This window comes from Poecilia reticulata, linkage group LG14, assembly GCF_000633615.1.
Source record: "Poecilia reticulata strain Guanapo linkage group LG14, Guppy_female_1.0+MT, whole genome shotgun sequence".
Taxonomy (NCBI): domain Eukaryota; kingdom Metazoa; phylum Chordata; class Actinopteri; order Cyprinodontiformes; family Poeciliidae; genus Poecilia; species Poecilia reticulata.
In genome coordinates, this window is record NC_024344.1 from 2,499,552 (window position 1) to 2,525,780 (window position 26,229).

Consider the following 26,229-nt stretch of genomic DNA (forward strand, 5'->3'; position numbering starts at 1 on the left):
CAAACGGTCTCATTACTGCTTCGGTCTGAAAACATTCCTTTGAAAACAAACAGGCGTCTGTCTGTTTCTTTGAATGCGCCAAGAAAATCCATTTATTGCATTTTAAACGGAAATTTGATGTTTTTGGATAAATAATATTAACCAAACTAAACATTCAAACTGTCTTTCTGCTTCACATAATATTCAGCCATGTCRACTTTATGGCTAACATTAAGGAAGCAAACAGGATTCTGCAGRGAATGTATTCATTTAAAAGTGCAAACCTGATGTTGCCAGTTTAGTTCTCATGTGGGACATTTTTCTACCATAACTTAGACTGTATAAACAAGCAGAGACAAACAAATTGCAMACATTCAAATATTTTTTATTTTTGTGGAAAACCCAGACAAGCACAACTGACAGCTAGAAAATATAAAAGCTGCCCAACAAGCTGAAGAGACATGATATCCCTCACATTTGATGTATAAAATAACACCAGACACATTTCCATTTATATGACAACATCAGGCATTCAGATCACAGCAGGAGCTGCCTGACAATGAACACAAGTGCTCACCCTGTGAGGATGAGGAGGAGGATGAGGAGGTGGATTGTTTGTTCAGCACAGATCTGTTTAAAAGCTTAAAAACTCAAAATACCAGACAGGAAAAGACTGACCATTTACAAAACTGCCAAACCTGAACCTTCTAAAAGCAGACTGATGTACTAGTACTGTGAAACAAATGCTATATTCTGGTGTTATTTAGCTGTCAATTCTAATTAATTGTAGGTGTCCACAAATTAAAAGTAAAGGAAAAGCGATCTTTTTGTGTCTTCCGACTGAAAAGGCTTTTGTTCTCACTGCAAAAGCTTTTGAAATTTTACAAATAAACTGCTGAACCTGCTCCTTTGTGCCTGTGAGACGGCCTTCTGTACATTATTGGATCAGATAAACCAAAGTATCTCCGATGTCTACAGTGAGGCCGTTGTCAGCCAGAGTGACCTTCTTCTCATCCAGATTAATGTTGAACACAGATTTGCTGGAGATGGGCAGCTTGCCTTGCTCCTCCTGTCCCAATATGGGGACACGCCGTGGGCCGAGCACAGGATCCTCATACCTCATCAGCTTCACTCTGGACAGATCTAGTGGTGAGGTTAAAAAAACAAGAGTCAGTGGGGTAGGCAGAAAATGAAGACAAAAAAAACAAATAGAGAAGAGACAAAAAAGGTTAAAGGGGGAATGGATGGAAGGAAGTGAGATAAAACAGAATGTGGTCATGAACTGGATGACATAATCACAGAGAATTCATATGGATTTATAGGAGCCATATTTTTCCCCAGACAGAGTTGAAGTGTTGTGCAAGATTACATGAGTGATCATAAAAACCCCAATAAAAAATATGACAGACATAAAAGGACAAAAAGAAAAGGAAATGAAAAAAAAAAAGGACTACCAACTCAAGGAACCCTAGACAAATAGTTCACAGACACACCTAGATGTTTTTTAAACCATAGTGATTAACCTGAACACAAGTGAGTTACGTTGTTTCTTAGCCCAGTTCGATATTAATAAAAATACGAGCTGGGCAAAAAAGTGTCAGATAATAAATCTTTAAATAAATCTTCAAACTGCGWTACAATACATGTTTCGTTAAGGTTTATACTTATTCTTTATGAGCAATGCAAGTCAATAACAATAACAAGACATTTCAGGCTTTTCTTTAAAGCCTGAATGGCAGATTCTGAATTACACCCATCTGGATGTTATGATTTCAAACTACAACTTGATTGATGCATGTATAGGGTTTTACTCAAGAAAGATGAAAAAATATATGTTTTAGTATCAACAAATTAAAGGGAGTTCTTCAGTCCAGCACCAAAACATACCAGATTTAGCCATAAAGGTTAACTGTTCTCTGCAGTACCCRTCAGGTTAACGGTATAAACATAAAGACTAAATTACAACACACAAACTMACGCAGCGCAATGAAATTTTCTTTAGACTGCATGCTATTCTGGCTTCATTGACYTAATCTAACTAAATTTGTAACAGCTGGACTTCCAAGCTGTAGGCACATCTCAGGGGTAATTTCAGCAATCAGCATGCATCCAGCTATAGTTTAGATTGGAAAAAGGTCAAAAGACTAGTGAATGCGCAATTTCCGTTTTCCACATTTCTACACTGGCAGATGGCARAGACTCAGAGAAGTCATTTCCRAGGCAGATTTGTAAACAACATGCATCTGAATTTACTTATCCACCAGGAGGTGTGACAAACCAAAAATAAGAATCAGCTCAACTCCGAAATGACTCACCGGTTTACAGATTATTTGATCTAAACAGAGTAAATACKTTTATGCATGCTCTCTAAAATACAGACTTATAATAAGACGTTTTTGAGTTTCAAAATGTGCTGCTGACCTTTTATGAGTCTGTTGACTTTGGCTAGTCGACGGACAATGGCGTCTTTGCTGTCTCCCTGCCGGATGTCCAGCTTTGTGGAAAACAGGCYGTTGGCTGGTTGAGGGTTGATCAGGGACATGGCGACTCCAGGCTTGGAAGGAACAACAAAGTTTATTTTGTTATAATTTTGTTAATCATCAACATAAAGTTTGCAACATGATGCATCATGTATGCAAACAAACCTGCAGCTAAACATAAAAAATTTTATCTGCTGACATTCATAAAACATTCAGAAATAAATATTTTCTGTCATTTTTTTAGCATYYATTACACATCAGGAGCCTTTACCTCTGATCTAAACACACTGAACGGTTTCCCAGGGCAACAATCCTCCTTCACTTTGTCATCAGCCTCAGATGCAAATAAGACATCAATCTGCTCCAACTGTAGGGGGGAAACAGGAGAAAACCTATCAGTGCACAGCTGAGCAGACCAACCACAACGGTGCACTGCTTAGATGTTTTGTGTGTGTTTGCTCTACTGGCACAGACTGGCAGCGTTAACTAGACTCAAACAGTAAACAGCCTGGCCTTCTCCAGAATATCACACATTTTCTGTGTTTTTGGAGAGAAAACAGCAACTGGAAGTTAAACTAGATGTAAAACAGAATACTGAACAGAGCTGCATGACAGAATTTTATTTTATTTTTTTTTTTTACACCATTTGCTCATTTAGTTTCCTATGCAAAGCACGCTGTACCCAGCATGCTTTGCATAGGATGGAATTTGGCCTCTGCATTTTACCATTATTTTTATCCATGTAGACAGGCTGGGAGCAATCTAMGGCCACTTTATTACTTAGAAAGCAACAGCTCCCAAGTGATCTGAGTTCARCAGAAGCCATTTTAAAGCAGCAAACTGAAGCCATTTAACCATCTACACCTCTTCTCTGCTGACCGTTCTTTTCTCAGTGAAGTATCACTGATGGGACCTTTGTCTAACTACTGGTTTGTGCAGCAAGAAATACACCATGTAATATCCAGTCCTTGAAACGCACGGAAATTCTAGGTTAGCCTTTTAGTTTACTGTGCAAACAYAAAGGTTTAATTTTTAAATATGTGCTAGTTTGTAAAAAAATATTATCTGGAGTTGTAGGTTTATTTATTTGTCAGTATTAAGCCTTTTAGGAGAAAAATAAAGTTGCTTATAGATAAATATTACAGATAATCATTGCCAACTTGGTCACAGAAGACTGAAAATCATAAAGCATTGTGAGCAAGAACAGATGAAACTTTGTGTTGAATCTGAAGAGAGTGAAGTCACAGACCTCCAGAGAATTAGTCAAGTACACCAGGTTCTCCATGAGAACCGCTCGCTCATCAAACTCCAGCTCTAGATCCAAGACCGTGGGTCCGTTCTTCTCCAGGTTCTCCTAAAAAACACAAACACAACCAAACAGAAAGTTTGATGTGAATATAATGCTAAAAGTACTAACAACTCAGCTGCAGAAAATACTTATTGGAAACAGGACACTTTACTATAAATGTACACCATGTATCTGCAGGATGAGCTTAAAAGACGTAAAGAGCAATAAATAAATAATGAAGTTTATCATGAATATTACCATGGTTATTCTGTTTGATCACTTGAATAAAGACTAACACACCTAGGAGAAGTGACTCATACATTTTTAAAAGAGAAATGCCTTTGATCAGCATTATTATTAGCTGCTTTAATCAAACATATATATACAGTTAAGCTCTAAATGAGATAMGAAAAGCACAATCTTTGATGACATTTTAGWGCAGGTATTAAATAGTTCTGTCCACTATTGGATGCTTCACACYGACTATGTATTATAATAACATATATAGTCAGTACAAAACATTAGYTCCCTTAGCCCTACCACATGAGAGTTCAAAGAGGGAATATATCTCAATGATAAAAGATGATGTTGTGTTTGTGAAAGTTTGGAGTAAAGATTTAAACTGAACAAAAAAGCTGTMAAATTCTACAGCCTTCCATTAATAAATAAAACAATATATAGTTTTTATGCATTAGCAGGGATACATCCCATGATTGCATCTTTTCTGAAATATTCAATCAATCAAAAATCCTACACCATATTAGTTTCACGTTACATGCATTTGGCCTTAAAACGAAGAAGAATTGGTCAAAATCAGAATCAAAAACTAGCATTTGCCTGAAAAAACCTGAGTAGTGCACTTTCAATGTGACCCTTAAAACTAATAATAAATACCTTGATCATGGCAACAAATGGCATGACTCTCTTCATGTACTTCTTCAGCTCAGGCAGGGCTCCCAGCTCGCTGGCTATGACTTTGTTGTCTGGCAGGATCCCGTTGTTGCTCTGCTCACAAACACAAAGAGGTGCTACAGATTTAAACAAAAGCTGAGTGTGAACAGCTGAACGAGCCCCAGCATTAACTTGCACTGTGTCTTAAGCACAACTATATAAAAAATAAAGAGCAAAGAAACATTGCTCTGTGGAAGTGTTTTTTTTATTATTATTTATTTTTTACCTTGTAGTGCTTGCCGAGCAGAGATAAGGCGCTGTGTTGCCATGGAGGGTAGCTCTTAGCCACATAAATAGTGCAGTGGGACGGCTTAGCAGGGGGCTTAGAGTCACCTTTCTATGAAAAGAGAAAAATGCATTTAAGAAAAAAATAAATAAAAACAACCTTTTAGATGTGATTGATTYGTTGTTAACTCACAACACGAGGTGGTTGCAGGGGAATACAACTTTGGGGTTAAATAGGATGATATAACAAATACATATGCTTTTTGATGCTCGTTAGTGAGTGATCTGTTCATTTAACGTACATGGCAGCTGTCTAYATACAGACTGTACCACATGAGTCATGATGGGGAAAAGGTTCATACGAGAAAAAATATAAAATATATTATCAGAAATCTCTACTTTCTAACAAAGATTAAATATGAAACCATATCATAAAATTAAAGTCAGTCCTTCCAGTTGTTTGTTTCCCTCTTTTCCTGTTCTCTTCCAGTTCTGCCCCTGTGCTCCCAAAACATTGGTAACAAATCAATAACTTCAGCCTGGGAGCCCAAGATATCACCCGTCTTAGATACATTGTCAGTACCTGCTTTGTTTTTCCCTCTCAGCTGCAGAAATCCAGATAATGAACAGACAAACTTCTCYATTGTCAACACAAGACTTAACACTCTTGGTTTATCTAAAAGGATGACAGATGCTGCAGGAAGCTCGGCATCAATAATCCACAACTGCTGCATTTCAGGCATGACACACAGAGAAATAAAGAAAACCCCAAAGCAACATTTCTTCTCGTTTCATTTTGCTTCTGAAATCATAATACATTATTTTTACCCTGATGGTCAAAAAAAAAAAATCTCATTTAAACAAAAGCCCTCTCTAGTCTGAAGTCTGTTTTTTTTTTATTATTCATTTTTTCCTCATTGTTGTGCTTCCCGTGAAAACAATAATAAACTGTGAAACATCTGTTGACAAGAGAAAAAACACTCAGCCTCCAGTTTCTGGCTGTTGGAGGCTTTGTGAACAAAATGTTTGGTTTTCATTCAACAAGAAAAAAAGAAACTATAAAAAGAGTGTGATTAATTTTAAAATTGATTTTTATTCTTACAAAAAGCCATTATATCTACAATGTAAAGAACATGCAACAGCTCTTACACGTTTCAGAACGTTAAATTTAAATGTGAAGCCTTTTCAAGATCCTCGTGATTTAAATTGACTACCTATCTGAATAAGACATTTTATTCATTGGTAACTTATCTATAATGATTAACAACATAGGTGGTTTTGATTTTAAATCCCTGAAGCCAGTTGTGTTGTGTTAGTTTTGTCAAAGGATAAACTAAAAGCTCCAGATTTTATTAGAAAGTGATCAACAAAACAGAATAAAAAATAATCAACTGGGCGGATTTCTCACTAAAAATTGTTTTTGAAAAGCATAAATCAAAATATTAATTGACGAAGCCATGAATTAGTAAGCACATTGATTTAGGACACAACCGAGGATAGTAGACATATTATACCTTGTTTTTGGGAGGAAGCATGTATGCTTTGAGTCTCAAACGGAGGTCGTGTGCCGTCTCCATCAGGTACTGAGAAGAACGAATCAGAACCTCATCGACGGGTCCGGCCACGGGCCATGATGCCTTCATCAGAGAACCAGTCTGTGAGAGGCAAGCAGGAGACGAGAGAAAGGAGATTCTTATTTTAAAAAAGTGGAAACAAAAACTGGTCTCATCAATTACATAATCAAAAGCCACAGTGCTTATGTAATTGCCCTAGCAGGACTCGGTTGTGCTTGAGCGTGTGGAAAAACAACATATGATTTCAGCTTGTGGTACCAAGCACAGGATGAGGGGAAAATAAAGGTAGGTGAGGGGGGCTCTTTTGTTGTTGCTAAGCAACAACTGAAAAACATATCTCCAACACAGCAGTTCTCCTTTATATTCACAAATTTGAGTGTTAAAAATATTCATGGCTCTCAGTGCTACAGGAAGCGTGTAACAGTGAGTGCAGAGGAAACGGCTCAGTGTGAAGACAGGCTCCCAGCAGACTTGGATTTCACCACTGGGATCTTGTCAGTAGCCATTTCACACCAGTAAATGAGCAGTGGGAACAAGTGCTACTGCGGGCCAGCCGTGAACCTGGAAGTTTAAGCTTTCCGATCCCAGGTGCTCTTCATGAATGTAAATTAACACATTACGGTGACCCGTTTTGGTTGGCTGCATTTCTCTGTTGTATGTAAAAGTCTATGACGAGGAAAAAGCCCAGAGAGAGGATGGGAGGAGACAATCAAAGCCAGATTTATACCCTGAGAGCACACTGTGAACACTAAAAGCAGAGAAATGCCAAAAGTCTATGTTACCTACCTTGCCCAGTAGACTCCATGTGTATTCACAGAGGTGTGGGCAGATGGGGGCCAGCAGCAGTGTTTGTCTCTCTATGAACTGGAAGACCAGGGCTCTGTGCATGCCTTCAATAGCCAGCTCACGGTACTTATCTTTAGCCGCCTAAAGCAAAAACATGAACAGTTTTAAACTTCCACATTAGTTACAATGTGCACAAAACAATAGTAACTATCCCTGACAAGTGTTTAGAAATGGATACATGAAAGGGTAAAAGGAGATGGAAAAAAAAAAAACAGATCTGTAAGGATCAGTGTACTTTAGTAGCATGATCCAACAGCAGCAAAACTAAATAAATGTGCTTTCTGTCAAAGCTGATCAGACTTGGATATTAACTTAAATGACTTCTTAACAAAATTGTGTTTAATCAGAACCACTCCTCTGATGCATCACTCGGTTGTTTTTCAATTTCAACCAAGAATTTCATGAGGCATTCCTTTAGAATCAGCATCATTAACAGCAAGCATGTTCAGTTTAGAAGCTGTAAAGATTTACTAAGATTAACCATTATTAGTGTTGGTAAGGTTTTTAATATAAAACAATGCAGTATAAAGAGAATATAACATATTTTTTAGGGTCTCAAATAACAGACTAATCATAACACAGCAGTTGTAAACACATCTGTTATGGAAAATGCTGGATTTGAAAATATTGGCAGCATTTTAGAAATTTCAGCTGACCAACTTTATGTTTTTTTAGCAAGTACATAAAGAGACTGCTGTTTTTGATGTCAGTGCAAACCACACTAATAATGAGCAGAGGAGAGAAATGTAAAATATAATTAGTAATCTTTTAAAGGTAGAAAAACAAACAATAAAAATATGCTTTTAAATACAATTATTTAAAAGAAATTCCTGAATCAGTTAAAACTGGTTGGTGGACTAGCTTGTTCACAGAGTGACACCTCCTCAAAAAAAAACATATTATAGGCTACATCACATTGAAAACTATTTACAAACAGATCTTGGCTCTTTAGTCACTTGCCTTACAACTTTTAATTGCTCTTTTTTTATATATTCTGAAAAAATTACAGAGATTTTAATGGTTCATAACACTTCTCATAATAGCGTAATCTCAACGCTTTAGAGACATTCTTATTTTTTGAGATAAAGATATTTCTCAGAAACTTCATGTACTTACCTGGAACTCAAAAAAGCCGCTTTTCAGAGCCTCCTTGTACATCATCCTCTCATAATGCTGCTCTGTCTTCAAGATGCCTGCATTCATTTCACTACAGAAAAGTCCATGTAATTATATTATATAAAGACATAAGAATAGCAGAGCTGTTGCTCTGGAGATAGAATGCTCATTTTCATAAAACTTCAGCGTTTCACAATGCAGCTTTTCCAGGACATGAGGGTTTTGTTATAAGAGACAACCCTATTGCAGAAAGTGCCTCATAATTAGTAGGTACAAATTGCAAGTAAAGAAATACGTGTTACTCAAAAATGTTTTGGGGTGAATTTTAATCAAATTCAAAACAATTTTTAAAAAATTAAGAGAAAACATCCTTCTGAAATGCACTGTCAATATTATTATGAAGACAGATTCCAGATAATATGAAAAGAAATGCATCCCATCTAGCTTAAACATTTGATCAAGTTCTAGATCTTTACAAACCTCAGCATTACTCAGCTCATTTTCCCACATACCTTTCAAACACACGATCGTTGAACGTGTCCGCAGGCCCAGTCCTCAGGTTGTTCTGGTTAGCAATCATCTCCTTCACCCACTCCACCCACGTGTAGAGGCGAAGAATGCCGGCGTCAGCCATGGTCTCCACAAAGTTAGCATCTTCCACCGTGTCCCCAGCGTCAGCTAGAGCCAGACGCATACCTGAAAAGAGCAAAGCGATGCAAAATCCACAGAACAAACTTCACTTAGATTATGTAGTCTGAAAAATAAGTTGTGTTTAATGTAATGCAAACACCGTACATAACTCTCCCTACGTTTATAATTTGCTTCATTTAAACTGGGGATGCATTTGTATTAACGTCAGAGCAGTCGATGTTAATCATTATTTTAATATATGGGTGTCTGTCCCATAAATAAAAGTGGGCTGATATTAATAACTGATTTCCATTTTTCTCTTGTTTCCATTTGTGTATGTGTTTCAGGTTGAGGAGGGAGGCTAGTCATGTGGTGTTTGTTTGGTCATGTGACAGTGATGCAGCACAGGACGTTTACTTAAAGCAGAGACGCAATGTCGACAATCAATAGGGTAGGAAAATATATCCAACATTGGTAACTATTGGTTATAAGTCAAAACAGCAATAATAATATTGAATATTGATATAAATATTGCAACTTTTCAAATTGGTGCATCTTTAATTCCTGTTATTCATAAGGCTTTGGAGGAAGAGAATCTTCTACTTCAAAAATATTTTATTCAAAAATACTTTAATGATGGTCTAAGTAATACGTGCAGCAGTTCACACGAACACAGCACACAAGATTTTTTTTAAAACATATCCAAATTAATTCTTATTGGTCCCCATGGCATCCTAAAATTATCTCCACTTTTTTGTTTCTATTTTGAAGGCAGCCTCTTGAGTCAACTATGTGAATGAATGATTTAGGATTTAAGACACATAATCTGACTACGCAAGGCCAATAAAAATTAGTTAGACCCAAGAAACCACACGCATTGGGCATTATTTGTGGTTCTTTTAAATGTTTTATAAGAATATTCAAAATTAAGCAAACACTAACATACTACCATGACAATTAAGAGCTGCTATAGGCTGTTATGAACAGCTTTAAAAATAAATAAAAAAGCTGTTAATAACAGCCTGGAGCAACTCTAATTGTAACCTGGGAATACGATTGTGTTCATGTTCAATTACAACCACTAGTTGGACAGGAAATGTTCACCACATAATCCCGTGGAATACCCTATGTAGTGTAAAAATACACTGTAATGGACAAGAAAACTCTTATAAGGAGAAAAAGAAGAAAAGATTGAAGATGATACATAAAATGCAAAAAGATGCAGAATAGATGAAGAAGCACATTACCGTCAGCTGAAAACTTGCTGATGGCTTGGCTGAGAGTGAGAAAGTTTCCTGTTGATTTGGACATCTAGGAAAAGAACAAAAACATTTTTTCCATATAAGTTCAAAACAAATGCATTGAATTAAAACTCCAGACAGAGATCATCAGCTTCAGATGACTAAAAAACATGTACATATTGAAAACAGAAATACTAAACGGTAAACTAAGCAACTTCAAGAAATACTTAAAACACTTAAAGTTCGGAGCCCTTTAAAGAAAATGGGTGAATATCTACCTTTTGCATTACCTCGCAATATGTTTTGTGTTTTCCCTCGCAATAAAGTACTGATTTATTGTGCAATTATCATGCGCCATAATTGAATACTGTAAGCCTTTCTTACGGTGGTCATCACACTTTCTGTGATAATAAAAGGCTTTTGTCAGGTTGTTCCATGTATGTTAATAGCTTCTTGTGAAATATCTGAATTTTTATATATTTTTCTTTAGGATAGAAATGATAGAAAAACAGAAACTTTCCATAAATAAAAAGGAAATAAAAAATTTACTATTTGGACTATTTCTGAGTTATCGCTGGGTAATAAAGTCATCTGAGAGTTTTGATTGTGTCTTGTTTCTGTTGGTAGTCTGAATGGTTTAACAGGCCGTTTTCCCTCAGCCTTACACAAACAGACATAAACATGCAGTGAATAGATCGTTTTTTGAATAAATCAGTTTTTTGGACAAAAGAGTTAAGAATAAACATTGAGGCTCTTTAAATTGACATTTTTGACTGCATACAAAATAAACCAGCAAATATTGCGAGGTAACCCGTGTTTCCCCCGTGTCCCCTAGAAGGCTTCGTAACAAACTACTTCAAGCTTCAGTCATAAAAAAAACAATTATTTTAAACAGCAAAACAAAAATGGAGAATGGTTATTTAAATTCTGCATTTAGCAAAAATTTTACATTCTAAGATTTATTTCTGAATCTTTCATAAAAACAAGATACAATTTGCTGCCTTCATCCAAAAAAAAAGAAAAGAAAAAAAAAAAAACGCTTTATAGACTCTTCAGGGTTTAGTATCACTAAAACTAAAATCATTATGATTTAAAAATGCTCGACTTACCTTTTCCGAGTTAAGGAGCAGGTGTCCGTTTGCTCGAACTGCTTGAGGCCACTTCCCACTGTAACAGAAAAAACCCCATTAATTCTATTAATGTTGGGTTTCCAAAATGAATTTCCTCCCCCGTCGTTTTGCTGATGGTGGAGAACAGCATCTGAAACTTTGTTGAAAGATATATAAATATAAAACAAAAATACAGTTAAGGCTATGTTAGCGCTCCACGCCCCATTATTCAAAAAGTTTCAAGTCGTTTGGAGACTTCATCTGCTACATCAGCAACGGCCCTTTACGAAACTACTGCGAAGGATGGAAATGTTTTCAGCACATAGGCATTACAGGGRAAATAAAAGGTAAACATTGACACAACTGTGATATTAAAACAAATAACACATTAACAATGGTACACATTGGAGTGGCTGAAATCTGTAACCATAACATGACAAAACCTGATGATGATTTAAAACCTGATTATGTTTTTTAATGCTTGTGAATTTTAGTCCAGGAATAACGGGCAGCAACATTATTCTCACAAGAGAAAAGATGAACTGCAGTGAATTCAGGCTGGCTATATTCCAGCTGTAGGCCTCTACAGTGTGTGGAGAACTTGATAAATTAAAAAAATATTTTAAACAAATCAAAGTCTTTTTTGAAAGGCATTGTATTCATTTACCTTTTTCATGTTAACTACAACTCCCAACTTTAAACTAAATCAATAAAACTCTAAAAGTTATACCGGCAGGTCAAACAGGAAAAACTCACCTGTCTTTGGGCCACATGGCTACATGGTTATACAGGTAATAGGAGAGGTGGTTGGGCACAAGATCCTTTCCAGACGCGCGGACATCCACCGGGTACCAGTACTCAAACTCCCTCCGCAGCCTCTGTAGATGCTCCTTAGGGATGTCGGTCTTGGGGAAAGGAGACGACTTAAAGAAGATAAAGTCCCATACYTCTCTGGTCATCTGCTCTGGCCTGTCAAAGCAAGAAAACATGGCTAAGGGCTATAAACTTTAACGAATCTGGTATTCTGCTGACAGAGCGATGTATTTAGGTGCTTATAGCAAACTCCAGTGATACGAAGTTGTGGATTCCAGCATCAAATTTCTTAATTTGTTACATGTTAGRAGATATTTTTATGAGTCTTCTCTATTCTAACTCTCTGGAATAAAATGTCTGGTTGATTGTTGCAGAGAAAAAAAAAGAGACGAAGACGACAAAGTGTGGAAAAAAAACAGAYATAAATAGCTTCAAGTTCAATATTTACTTCAAGTGCAGGTCTGTGTGTGGYGAATAATTACTTGATGCCCAGTGGAGAGTCCCCTTGTCCGTTCAGCACACCTCCYTGGAGGAGGTGGGCTACAGTGTAGTAAGCCATATAGATTGTGGAGTCCGATAAAGACTCGATCAGCCACTGCTCGTCCCAAGGCAGCCGTGTTCCTATGGTAACCACGGGACAGAGTCACACACAGACAACCAAAGATACACACAACAAAAATATTTTAAAAGACAAAATAATATTTATTACTTTGCACTGATTAAATGTTTAAGGCTGCTAATTAAATGAATTTTCAGTCTTGTTCCACTTGGTTCACATTCAGACAAAAGAATGTCTCAATCCAAATCCAAAGATTTGGATTGAGTTGTGTAATCCTTCCAAAAATAAACAGCGATGCAATCTGGTGATGCCAGAAGACAAAACCACAAGTAATCTCTAAACAGCTGTTATGACRGATAACCTGGATTTTRTATACTTTAAAAACATAGCTTTGGGGAAGAGGAACAAAAATCCATGTTTAGTTTATTTTTAGTTTCAGATCCTCTGTGCTCATCTTTTTGTGTTAGAGAAAAACAATTAGCCATCATGTGACAAGCAACAAGAAATTCCAACCAATATCTGCAGCTTAAAAATCTGAATGAATGTGTTTGTTATTTAAACTTTTTGACCCATTTCCCACTATTAGTTCCTTGAGGGCATCAATAACTGCTGTATATGTGCTTCAAAATATAGCTGATTGTAATTGCTATTTGTAATATTTGTGTTTGTTAAGCAGTGACACATTTTTAGCCAAAAACAACAAAAACAGATTCTTTAGATATTTTCTCACAGTACTGAGATTTCAATAAATGTAACAAAATCTATTAGTTCTGTATTGTCTTAATACAGAACCTTATTTCTGTAGTAAGGTTTTTACTACATCAAATACATTTTTATGCCCTCAAATTATAAATCTCTAACTGTAACCACATTTATCAAATATTTTACTTATTTTAGAAAAAWACTTTAATAAAACATTTTATTTGAATCTMCAAGAATGCAGGATATATTTAGCCTTTTATTTAGGCTCCATACTGCATCTGTTCCTGCARAAACACAAGYTAGTGCTAGATGCTCTGTGACCAGGCCTTTGTCTCCATCTGTAGACAAAAAACCTTCATACAAACAGCCGTTTGAAACGTTCAGGTGTCACACTGTTCTCTTCCATCTTTTACATGGTTGCATGTCAGGTGACCAAGAAACAAGGAAGAAATAGAATTATGGGGATTTTTTTATGTTATTGAACTGTAAACCTACCAAGTCCGTAGGTACGAGAGCAGGCATGTTCCTGCAGCCAGGCTAAAGTTGCCTCAAAGTTTCTTCTAGTCTCCTCACAAAATCTGGAATTTTGTACACAAAAAAAATACAGAGTAGGTAAATTATTTTTGACCTTGCAGTGTTTTACCTTTTCATAATTTTTTTTCAACAGTTTAAAAAAAAACCCCTAAGAACTCTGGAGATAAATATAAATGTCCATTATATGCATTTCTGACTTGTTATAAGACCCCTGAGAAGTGGGCTCAAACCACACGAAACAAAAACATATTTAGATAATGAAGTCATTGTTTTTACGTTTCCAGTGACTTGAGGGCTGCATTGGCCTGCTGCTTCCACTCAGCCTCCCCRTAGTCCAAATACCTGTTCAAATACCAAACCAGTTTTATTGATCTTTTCAGAGACTGAAGCAAAACACAAATATGAAATTCTCTAGAATGAATGAACTAAATAGAGCATGTATCTTAGATGAAATTCAAAACACTCAATACCCATAAATAGAAATAAAAATGTATTCAAATGACAAAAATACAATTATACAAAAGATTGCACTTACCACTGGTCACAAAGCGCCACCACACACTCATCAGCTGAACGTGACATGACCTGTTTCTCAGGTTCCATGTAAATCAAGGCCTCACCCTGAAACAGATAAACATCGCACAAACTGAGAATKGTAAAATAATATGAAAACATGCATTATAGAAACACCCCACGCCAACACATCTGTGCACAGACGTATATAGAACTAAATCCAGATGAAGTTAAACATGTTACCTTCTCCACCATCATSATCTGGATCGGCTTCTTCACATCTTGAACCTTCTGCCCCTTGTATCCCTCAACTAGCATGATCTGAGACATTTATTCACAAAGGTTCATCAATATTAAGGAAATGTAATTATTTTAAAACTTCTCACATCATTAAGTGGGCAATGTCTMTGTAGAGTTTCAAGGCAGGAATTGTGTGCAAAAGTTTATTAACATGACTGTGACATGAAACAAAATAAGCTCTTAATAAAGAAAAAACAGTCAAAACCAGTTGAAAGAAATGCAAACATCAGTGGATAATTTTATATTCAACCCAGTATTGATAAAGAAACCCTTCAAACCCACAGTTAACTCCTCCTGTAGTTGTTTGAAACCTACCCCTTCATAAAATCCCTTCAGGTAAACCTTTTCTTTGGCTTCAGCCAGTTTGTCTTTGTCATTTTGGCTCTGGATCTTCAGCTCATCACAGACGAGAGGGGCTGAAAGGTTTCCAAAGCCTGGGATTTCAATGATGGGGACCTGAGGTGTAGGCATTTAAAAATGATAAATAATGTTACACTGGGAAAATATCATTAAATAAATATGTTCAGTCTAAGTGAAACCAAAATTACTTTTAAAAGAGTTGCTTACCGGCTCGAAAGGCAACACCATCTTATCCTCAATTCCATATTTTTCCCTTAGAGCCTGTACAAAATGCAAGAATTCATAATTATTTATTTTTTCTATGAATTCTCAATGAATTGCACAGCAGACATTATTTAAGCAGAAAAAGATTGACATAGGTGTTATTCTCTTACAGCAGAAGTTTATGTCACCTGTTTCTTTTTGATGTCCCTGAGAGCAGCGATGTCATCAGGAGCATCAGATGGCACGCTGGTAACAACCCCAGTACCTGGAGACGAGGAGAAGAAAAGTGCAAGAAAATGCACATGAACAAAACCAATTTATTTCATTCTACTTGGTTCCAAATCTAATAAATGCCCCATGCTGCCACATTTCATTATCTGCTGTGCAGCAAGCACTGGAGCAACAAACGAACTGTGAAAAAGGACACACAAACATGATCTCATTTACTGYTGCTCATTACACTCCATAACCCTTCAAGACAAGATGACAGATTGAGCATGAGAAATTCATTATTATTCATATGGATATTGTGACATTTCGGTTTAGTGATTCAGAAATTCAATTTATGAATATTTACAGAAATCCATCAACAGGACAAAGAATTACTTAGGAGCAAACAGCAGCTTTCCAGCAACAAATGCTAAAAATAAAACATCTGCAATAATAAAGGTCTATTTGGGGAACCAATTACACTTCAAGTGGAAAAAAAAGGAAAAATATTCAGTATGTCAGGACATCACTATATGCACTGACCTTTTAAAGGATTCAAACCCCTTCATGTTTTTTACATTAACCTGTGACAAAAGTGTTTACGGCACTTGTAATCAATTCCTCTTAATTTAATATCATCATAAAATGTTTCATCTGATTTACAAAATATAATGCAAATTTGAAATATAATATATCTTAAACATTAAAAAAATTGCAAGAAAAATAAAAGAAAAAAAAGAATGTTCGAAAAAACCAAAGAAGCCCATGACAGCTAAACTGCCTAAATATGAGAAATCTAGAAAACTGTTATAAATGTGCACATTTTTGCCTTTGTGAGCAACACTGGTAAACAGACTAATAGAAATTAATGCAGTAAAGAACTGAATTCATATATTTTGAAGGACTCGTACCTTTGTCCTCCTTAATGGTGAGCATTGGCAAAGCATAGATGATGTTGTAGGAGGTCAAAGGAGCACTCAGGGCACAGCCGAGGATGTCCTGAACAGAGAAGCCATGTCATATCAGTGTGCTCCTTTCAGAATCAGATATTTAAATTCAGTTCAAATTTCTGATTCAAAGTTCATGTTTATAAGAAGCTCAGACACAACTAACAAGCAGCAAATTATTATGTTTACACCAATAAAGATTATATTTTAGATGCATTTACTGTTACGGAGTGAAGCTTCTTCAAACAAAACGGAGGCTCGTATGTCTTTTACTGAACCTTTCTGTTCAGTTCTTTATTGAAGAGAGAAAACGGCGACAGCTGATAACGGCAACAGCTGTTCGTAACCAAGACAACCAAAATATCAACAAAGCAAGATAGTGACAAAACAGAACCAGATACTTAAGCATTCTTCAAAATAAAAGACTTCTTCTATTCAAATAAATCATGTCTTGAACTTAAATATATTTCACTTCATCCTTGTAATTATATACAATCATGTTCAATTCAATTAATAATAATCATGTAATTTATGCTTAACATATAATTGTAAATCAGTCACTTATCATACTGAACMACATATAAGTGTAAAAAAGTCACAACATTTACATTTATACATGGCTGCTAAACACTTTTACAAAGTGTGAGATCTTAAGAACATTATGATTGAAAGTTACAACCTCCATGTTTAACATAAGTTAGACAAATTTTCAGCTCTAGCTTGTGACTAGGGTTGTGTAATAATATCGATTTTGCGATATATATCAATATTTTCTTTCCTAGAAAAAAATCACTATTCATCCGCAAGTATCTTCACATCCAACTGTCACCTTGCTCACTCACTGCTTGCTTCGCCGGGAGAGTGATTAGGTCATCAGGCTTAGARTGATTCCTTCAGATGTTAAGTGTCAAGGTTAAAAAGGTATCAAACTATTCAGAGCAGGTACTTGGTGCACTTTATTTACTTTACAAATGCATGTAACCTACAGTTTGTACTGTTTCAATTAAAAGAAACATGTTTTCTCACCACTTCTTTGATTCATTTTGTCCAGCTGTCGACTTTAAGTCTGTGTCCATGTCCAACCAGAGCCAGGTATTGTGTAGTTGGTGCTTTTAATCAGTTTTCAGTTAAATTAATTCAGTTAAACTCTATAACAGTCACAAAATGTCACCAAAATCACTCTGTCCCTCTAAAATCTTTCAGAAAATCGCAAAAGTGTATTGAACTGTATCGGTAGCTGAATATCGCAATATATATCATATCGTTAGCAGAACATYGTGTATCGTATCGTGAGATTATTGTATCACTACAGGCCTACTTGTGATTGTACAGATTTGAACTTTAAAATACACYAAGTTTCATTTTAGTTACTGAAGGCAAGTTTTAACCAGTTATTGAAATCTCTGTCTTAAAAGCAGACGTTTATAAATATCCTCTTCCTTGATGGAAAAGCTGGTAGTGGATGAAGTAAAAATAATGTTCAGATTTCAATTCCCCTAACAACAATAACCCAGTTTCAGGAGCTTCCATCTCCCCAGGGTCCCAGTAACAGACTGAATCCTAACCTGTTCCACAATCTTTCTAATAGGGGCCATTTGCTGCTCTTCATCATAAGCATGTGGTTTTTTCACAGCACTTCAACGCCAGTCAGAACTACGTCACACAGAATGGATGATTACCATTTGTGCAGTCTGAGAGGAAATGTCACTCTGACAAGGAGTTGGATTCTCTGAATGGAGTGCAGAGAACAGCCTGAAATGGATCAGTCTGAGCTCATCAGACTGACCAAGGTAGCCTTCTGATCATTCAAAACCTTCTTCTCTTCAGCCACGTAAAACCTCTCTTTTCACTTTGAATAAATGTGAAAACATAAGTTCATCACTTCATCGGTTCTTTTGTATAACTGATGTCCTGGAGTTATTTTGATCTAGAACATGTCAGATTTTGAGGCTTTGTTTCTTAATTAAATAATTTATCTTTCAAATCAAAATGCAAATTACTCTGGCAACCTGTCAACATTGTTTCCTGCCTCTCTCTCATTCATCTAGGCTTTTGATTATTATTTTAGTATCTCTTGTGTTTGTTGGGTGCAAAACATAACAGACTCTCTACCTGCCCAAGTATTTCCATGATCACTGGCACCACTCCATTTTCCTTGGTGAAGCCCTGGAAGGACATGTTCCTGGCAGACCTCCTGGTGGAGATGAAGACGTCTCCATTGGCCGTTTCAAAGGCGACATACTTCATGTCGGGTCTCACCCAGCAGTTGGTCTGACCGAACATGGTTTCCGGTCTCAGAGTGGCAGCAACCAGGAAGATGTTTTTGCCTTTCATACCACTGTGGGGACGACAGCAAGTATTCAAATCTGACTTCTTTGTGAAGAATTAGTATATTCAGTAATATTAGTTTCAGATTTATTTACATAAGCTTGATAAAAAAAAGAAAAAAATAATAATCCTAGGAAGTTGCAAAAAGAAAAGAGTCATCATCACACAATTCTGTTCAAACAAGCAATCTGGCAAAAGGAAATTATGAGATTATGTGTTTAAAAGCAGTGCAAAAAAAGAAAAAAATAATTACTTAGTCAACTAAACATATCATAGCAAGTAAGACCACAGTCATGATATTTTACCTGCTATAAAACACTTTGGATTTAAATTTTGCAGTGTAAGGTYCAACCACCTTCATCTTGATGAGTGTGTATTCCTGAGGTCCCACACCCTGCAAATGACAGAAATGAAACAAAATGCTACACTTTGGTCATCATAGTGTGAAAAAGRTTACACTTGATGTCCTTGAATGAAAAACAAATTTATATGGAATCACAAGCCTTCAGTTTAGATAAACTGGTGTTAGGATGTAGCTGAATATTTTACATGCATAGTAAACTGAATAAACATTGTTCATGTGCACTACAACATTTTGAATTTGGTGTTTGATATTTTAATAAGCACAATGTACATACCTCCCCAGTTTGCCTGTCATGATCCATGCAYGGCTGTCCGTCCTTGGGAGAGTAGATGGTGTACCTGTAGAGAGGTAAACAATATTCATACCAAACTCCATTCAAACAACTTTAAAATCCTTTATTTTTCATAAACATTCTATGAAATTGGTTTCATATTCAGCTGGTAAAAAGGAAGACAGCATAGAMMAGGAAAATATGYTGTCAGCTTTGATGGACAGCCATGTCTTGGTAAATTTGATTATTTTTCCAAAATGTATCATAGCAAAAAGAGTTAAACATAAAATGTACTCCAAACTTTATGATTTTTAAAATTTTGAAAACACGTTTTAATTTTCTTCGATTTCAAAACTATGTTGTACATTTTCTAATTCCTGTACAATATGTTAAAGGTTTGTGGCTGTAACCTTACAAAACATGAACAAGTCAAGAAAACTTTTGCTAAGCAGTAAAATTCAACCGATGTAAGAAATAAAAACTGCATAGGTTTATGCAATTGAACAAAAGTGCAACTGTTCAAAAAAATGTACCTCTTGCCAAACTTGATCTTCTTCCTGTCTTTCAAGGTGAGAAATTGCCACCTGACAAAAGAGTCGTAGAAGGGGTTCACATCAGTAGTGATGAAAGACCGCCTCCAATCCACCTACAGAATAACACASATTATTTAATTTTTTTACATTTTGATGAAAGGGATTTGCCTCAATGATGCAACAAAAAAGCACAAAAAGCACAATGAGTTCAGATTTATATAAATCTAATTACTTTCAGTATAAACAAAATAGAAAAACACAGTTGCTAGCAATAGCTTTATATGTTTAGTCACCTTGACTCCCATTTGTTTGAGGTCTTTGACTGCCAAAGGAGGGAAGTACTCCAGCCAATGTTCTGCATGAGCAAACTTGACAATTTCATTGTCATTTAGGCCTAAAGACCTCATGATGTGCCACTGGTATGTGGAAGATCCAGATTTGGCCACCGCTTTACTCTGACAAAGAGATTTTCAGTCAGTGGAAACAGTTTACATGGAAGCAGTTAAAAACAATACATAYAAACACAAACATAGAATACCATTCAGTTTTCATTGAGACACAATTTTAATGTAGGAAATTATTTCAGCTGTCAGATAATCCCAACCTTCTTGCCCTTTGTTTTGTCCTTGATGATGATTTCATCAGCAGCCTCGGGTTTCTCCTTCTCCTCTTCATCCTCATCTGGAAACAGGGGAGGGTTTCCATACAGCTCCATCTCTCTCTTCAGCTTGTCTGCACAGGCCTAAGAGTGAACAAAATGTGAAATGAAGATCAAATTATGGATTGATTTAAGCGGACTACATGGAGCAGAAATGCTAACGTGATAATAACTCAACCTACTTTCATAAAACATTCAGATTCAATAAGTACTTGAATCTGATTGATCTACTTCAATCAGATTCACTACATTTATTCTCTACATTGAATAAATAAAACCTTGTTGCATAATGCAACTTACATTAATTTCCTGGTGGGAATTCTTATACTATTAAACACTTTTTATTGTTTAAAGTAAAAGCGAAGACAGATTGTAGTAGCTAGAGATGAAAATAAGAAGATGCCAACCTTGATTGGCATTCCTGTGCAGTGCAGACCAAATGGGAAGAGGCATTTCTTCCCCTTCAGAGACTGGTAGCCAACAGCAAACTGGAGGAACAAATCAGAACAAGAGAAGCTCAGAGGAAAAAGTGGAAAATCTTTAACATTTTCAAGCTACCAGACAGACAGCATCCTGGAATATTTTTTATGTAATATATTATTTCAACCAAGGGCAGTCTGCACAATCAACACATTTCTTAGGATAACACACTTCTATGAACAGTCCATTAAACATTAATATAATAATTTGCAATTAAAACCAACTTAAGCTTAAGATTCTGATTTGTTTTAACATTAAAATTAGTGATTTTTTTTCTTCCATACCTTATTTTTGAATTTACTACAAGTAATATGGTTGTTTAAAAAACTGCTAACAATTTGATTCTAAGTGAACAAGATGAATTTAATTTCTCTGTATTCACCTTCGTCCGAGTATCCAACTTACCTCACACTTTGACAAGCTGAAGGTATGGCCAAGATGCAATCGACCATTCATATACGGATAAGGAAAGTTGACAAAGTACTTGTTTTTGCTGTAAAAAAAATAAAGAAAATTAAAGTTATAAAAAAAGACCTTTTAGTCTCTTCCTGTTTTGGTAACTGAGGTCTTACACCAGACAGTAACAGATTTATAACTGAAGAGGTTATTTGATTTTTATCTTGAAATGGAAAAAAAAAAAAGTCACCCTAAAATTTCACATTTTATGGTATTTCTGTAATTGTTTTAACAGAAACATATGATCTGGGCGTCATGTAAAAGTTGGTTTAACTGCTTTTTGGTGTGAAATTGTTTGCTTTGACATGTCATTTGCTGACATACCTGTTTAATTCAATTTATTCTCTCTGTACCTATGTTCTTTCACTTCAACAGGCGCCATAATATAATAATGAGGACATATTCATCACAATAAGAGAAACATCTGCAGAAGAAATATTGTATTTAACGTACACTWTAAAATATATCCGTTTTGTTACCTCGACAGAGCAAATTTTCAAGGCAAACTGAATGACAGTGACAGCAGCTACTCACTTTGAAGTTTCTCCAATAGTTGACGGTGCGTCATTCTCAAATGCTCTCTCCTTCTCCCATTTCTCCTGGATTTCCAACTCAATCTTTCTCAAGTAGTCCAACTTGGCTGTACCCTTTCGCTCCTTGAATACAATRTTAAGCAAGAATTTATTTCTTGGAGAAAATTCTCAACTATTTAAAATATTAGTKAACTCGTGTTGATAATGTAATAGTAAACATAACGACATTGATTTCATTTTTGGCATAAGATTTAGGCAGCTGGCTCGGGAGCTCATGCTAGCTAAAGTAGCATTCAGCTACAATAAGTTCACACATAAAGATGGAAAGTGTATTCATTTACTCTATAGAAGTACAAATAACTCTGAAATACATGCTTAGRGCTTACCGTCATTCTGTAACAATTTGACAACAGCGTGCTTTTCTGTAKCTTAAAGAGAGGAAATAATATAAAACTCCAATGACAAGAAAAATCCACGCCACCGGTGTCTGGATGATGACACCGACAATCGGCATTCCGCAGAGCATTCTGGGTATTGAAGTCTCCACGAGGTCTTAAGCGTTTACTTTGAAAAACAAATAGCCGGCCACTAWTTTGATTTAAATATAGAAGGTTTTGCTAATGTTAAAATAATATGTGAATATGCTTGTGTTAATATTTARTCATCATTTTCAAATCGACGTTTCTATRTTAAATATTACAACGTCCCTCGTCAGGCCTACGTTACGACAACTCGACTCGTGTTGCCATGCCGTAAAACAGTGCGTGCGACCAGCCAGTAGAGAAGACAGAAGGCCTAAAAGCTTATAAATGTATAGACGATGAAAGTAGGGTTGACGAAGCACACTTTCTATTTATAGGCAGTATTAAAGTCTTTTTCACAATGATCATAGAAAATGTGGAAGCCTTCAAGTCGTGGCTGGCAAAACTCCTGGAGCCGATGTGAGTATTGAATTGAAATGACATTTAGCTCGCATGCTACGTTAGCTGGCGAGCCTGACCAAAGCATCATTGGAGCCGTGCTATAATCAGGGCCTTTGGAGGAAGAGAGCAGCTATAATCCCTGCTCACTTAGCTCAGGAAATCCACGTTTAACGTGCYTCATTTGTGGTAGTTGTATATGTTTTTCACTACAATTTTGTAATAATTTGGTGTTAGATTTGGAGCACAAGCTGTAACTTTATCACGACTCTGTAGGATATYACTAAGCTTTAAGACAAGACATAACTTGTGGTTATTTTTCTACTTGTGGCTGCAGTACAAGCTASATGTACATAGCTGCAGTCCGCTTTTAGCAAATAACTTGACTTTTTGAGTTACCATAGTTACAAACTCGAGTGCTATGTGTTTGTATGTACGCAGACGTTTTAAGGGTTTTTAAAAACGAAATGAACCTAGTTGGTCACTTTAGTCACCATTGCTACGGTTTGATTTTTTTTAATGTCTCTATGGAAACGGATGTTTCTAAAAATTTGAATAATTGGAAGAGTCAGTGGTGAKGAATGTTAAATTGTGAATCTGTGACCTTCATTCACTTGTAGCTTGATCATAGTTCTGTGGCGTCCCGAATATTTTCAAGTTGTTTGCGTTGAATTTTATGATTAAGTACAATAGTTTTTCAAAGAGTCTTTGCCCAGTGATCTGCGTTACTTTCTGCTACAAACGTTCACTTACGATAAAAATCCATCTGGTTAACGAAGTATGGATTTTTACATATGCATTTCACRACATAATTGTTTCTAAAAAAAAAGTGCATTGAAGAAAGCAACTACTTCTGCTTGTGTTTACTTGAGTCAATGGTATCAGCGCTAATCAGCTGTAAATACTAGTAAACAAACTAACTTGGTTTTTTTCAATTCCCATAATATTTGCACCTCTGTTCTTGAGCTTTAGCATCTTGATCTCTAACATCTTGATCAGATGTTGTCTCAAAAGGGAGTAAAAGTTCATCCAACTGGCCAAATACATCACTGGCATAAAAGTTGGAAAGTAYGAATWACTGATATTATATCGCCTCATACATGTTGTTTCAAAGCAGTTCTTTTTTATTTGCAATATTGCAATAATTAAAATTGCAATGAAATTTGTGACTTGAGCTGAAATTCTTTGATAATGAAATTCAGATCTCACAGTAATAGTCCTCTTCATAAATCGTTTACACATTTGTCTTTATTTATTTTTTTTAATTCCATGAMGTTTTCTTGCATATGACTTGAAAATGTTGCTGCAGCGGTACACCATACAGATAAATACCTTTTTAAAGGAGCTTCATATGTATTAAAAAAGAAAGAAAACAACATTTAAATAGAAGGGGGGCATTCAGTATGTTTTTAGTTGTTGGATTCTGAATTGATAAAGAAGTGAACAATGGATAATTAATGTAAATTAATCRCCCATTAATTTAGATTTACAGGTGACTCTAAAATAAGTTATGCTTAACAATTTTGATGTCAAAAAATGATCTGAAAATAAACRAAGATGTATTTGTTTCTTTTAAAAGTAGTTTTTATTTTATACCTGTAAGGATAACAGAAAAAAAAACCATCAAGTTGTTTTTGGTTTGATGCTTTGGGGTTCATGGAAACACTGATAGTTCTTAAATATTTGTTTTAGTGTGTTGGCCAACAGTTTTTGTGTGAGTTTGGAAAGTTTAAACTAAACAGCTGTGAGTCAAGACGCTTTGGGTCTGTTTGTACTTGATGTGTAGGTGGAGTGTATTTTGGACCTTTTCTTTAAACTGTTTAAAAGTGTAATCTTGTTAACCCCTTAACCCTTGCCCCTGGAAAATACAATGGAAAAACAGCACACAAGCATTTTTTAGACTTTTTGAATAAACTTTACATCCCTTCTGACTTGCAGATGTGATGCTGATCCTGCTGCATTGGCCAACTACGTAGTGGCTCTTGTGAAGAAAGACAAACCAGAGAAGGAGCTGAAAGCGCTTTGTGCTGACCAGCTTGATGTCTTCTTACAAAAGGGTAAGAAGTTTGCATGAAACTTCTTTTAGCTGATTGGATGCAGAGAGACCTCCTTTTCCTGTTTAAAAATGTGTGTTGCTTTCTCAGTTAGCTGAAATGGGGGAAATAAAAAACCTAAAAGCAATTAGTTTAGTCTTGCATCCCTTGCTATCCGTTGCTCTGTTTGGGTCTGTTTGCAGTTGATGTATACAAACACAAAATAGTGACTGAGTTAGAAATGTATTTTAATTCAGTAATTAAATGTTGATTATAAAAGAATGGCATGCTTCCTTTTCAGAGGTATTAGTTTTCCATAAAACACAAAATTAACTTAAAGCTAAAATGACATCATAGAATCTGAAATTTGTTGTTGGGTTTATGGACTAAAGAAGKGAAAGTTCTCATATTTTGATGCATTTGACAGGCAGAGAAATAAGAGTTTTCCTTATTTKACCTTCCAATCAAAGGAAAATTTCACTGCTACGTCACATGGCTAAAAATATTTGGCTCACTTTGAAAATGTGGGTTATTTAAAAAAATAATAATTCCGACATAGTGCTTGGGAGAGTTTTTGATAAATTRGCTCATCCAGAAAGACATGTCAAGTGATTTACACTAAAAAAACTCAAATATTTTTACCCACTTTATGCAAAATTAGTATTTTAAAAAGTTCTATCTATCTCACAAGGTWAAATGGGTTACATATTAAACACAGCATTGTTTCAGATTATCTCCAGAGTGATTTGTAGTAAGACTTGTAAGAAATGATAAAAGTAATTTGCGTCAGTGATGGATAGTCAAACCTGGCTGTTCAGGGAGTGAGAAATTTGCATGCTTCAAAATGGCATCACGTAAATAAACCATAACGTTTCCAAGCTGAGTTAGCTTATCTCCCCTATGACCTCTAGAGGGAGACAGTGCTGTAAATGTTTGATTTTACTTTCTTTTTCTTTTTTYGTATCACTCACATGTAGCAATGACTTGTGATCTAAACACTATTATTTTCAGAAAGTATGCTGAAGTTTGCTAATTGATGCCAGTTGTTTTGTTCTTTGAAAGCATATAAGAT

At 35.7% G+C, this 26,229-nt stretch overlaps 1 protein-coding gene across 1 annotated transcript; it reads right to left on the minus strand.

Moving 5' to 3' along the window:
* Positions 1–349: 349 nt before the first annotated feature.
* On the minus strand, positions 350–22,710 carry lars1b (leucyl-tRNA synthetase 1b). The gene is made up of 32 exons (XM_008426947.1): positions 22,591–22,710; positions 22,206–22,327; positions 21,621–21,708; positions 21,143–21,223; positions 20,682–20,819; positions 20,371–20,532; positions 20,078–20,190; positions 19,548–19,611; positions 19,215–19,303; positions 18,694–18,919; positions 16,546–16,633; positions 15,613–15,689; positions 15,428–15,481; positions 15,176–15,316; positions 14,804–14,881; positions 14,583–14,668; positions 14,324–14,389; positions 14,009–14,091; positions 12,735–12,873; positions 12,196–12,408; positions 11,440–11,497; positions 10,337–10,400; positions 8,972–9,155; positions 8,460–8,550; positions 7,284–7,424; positions 6,438–6,578; positions 4,925–5,035; positions 4,642–4,752; positions 3,709–3,813; positions 2,731–2,826; positions 2,401–2,533; positions 350–1,122 (listed from the first exon to the last, which is right to left on the minus strand). The coding sequence occupies exons 1-32, from the start codon at positions 22,594–22,596 to the stop codon at positions 917–919; spliced, it is 3,555 nt and encodes a 1,184-aa protein (XP_008425169.1). The 5' UTR covers positions 22,597–22,710; the 3' UTR covers positions 350–916.
* Between the last annotated feature and the right edge of the window lie 3,519 nt (positions 22,711–26,229).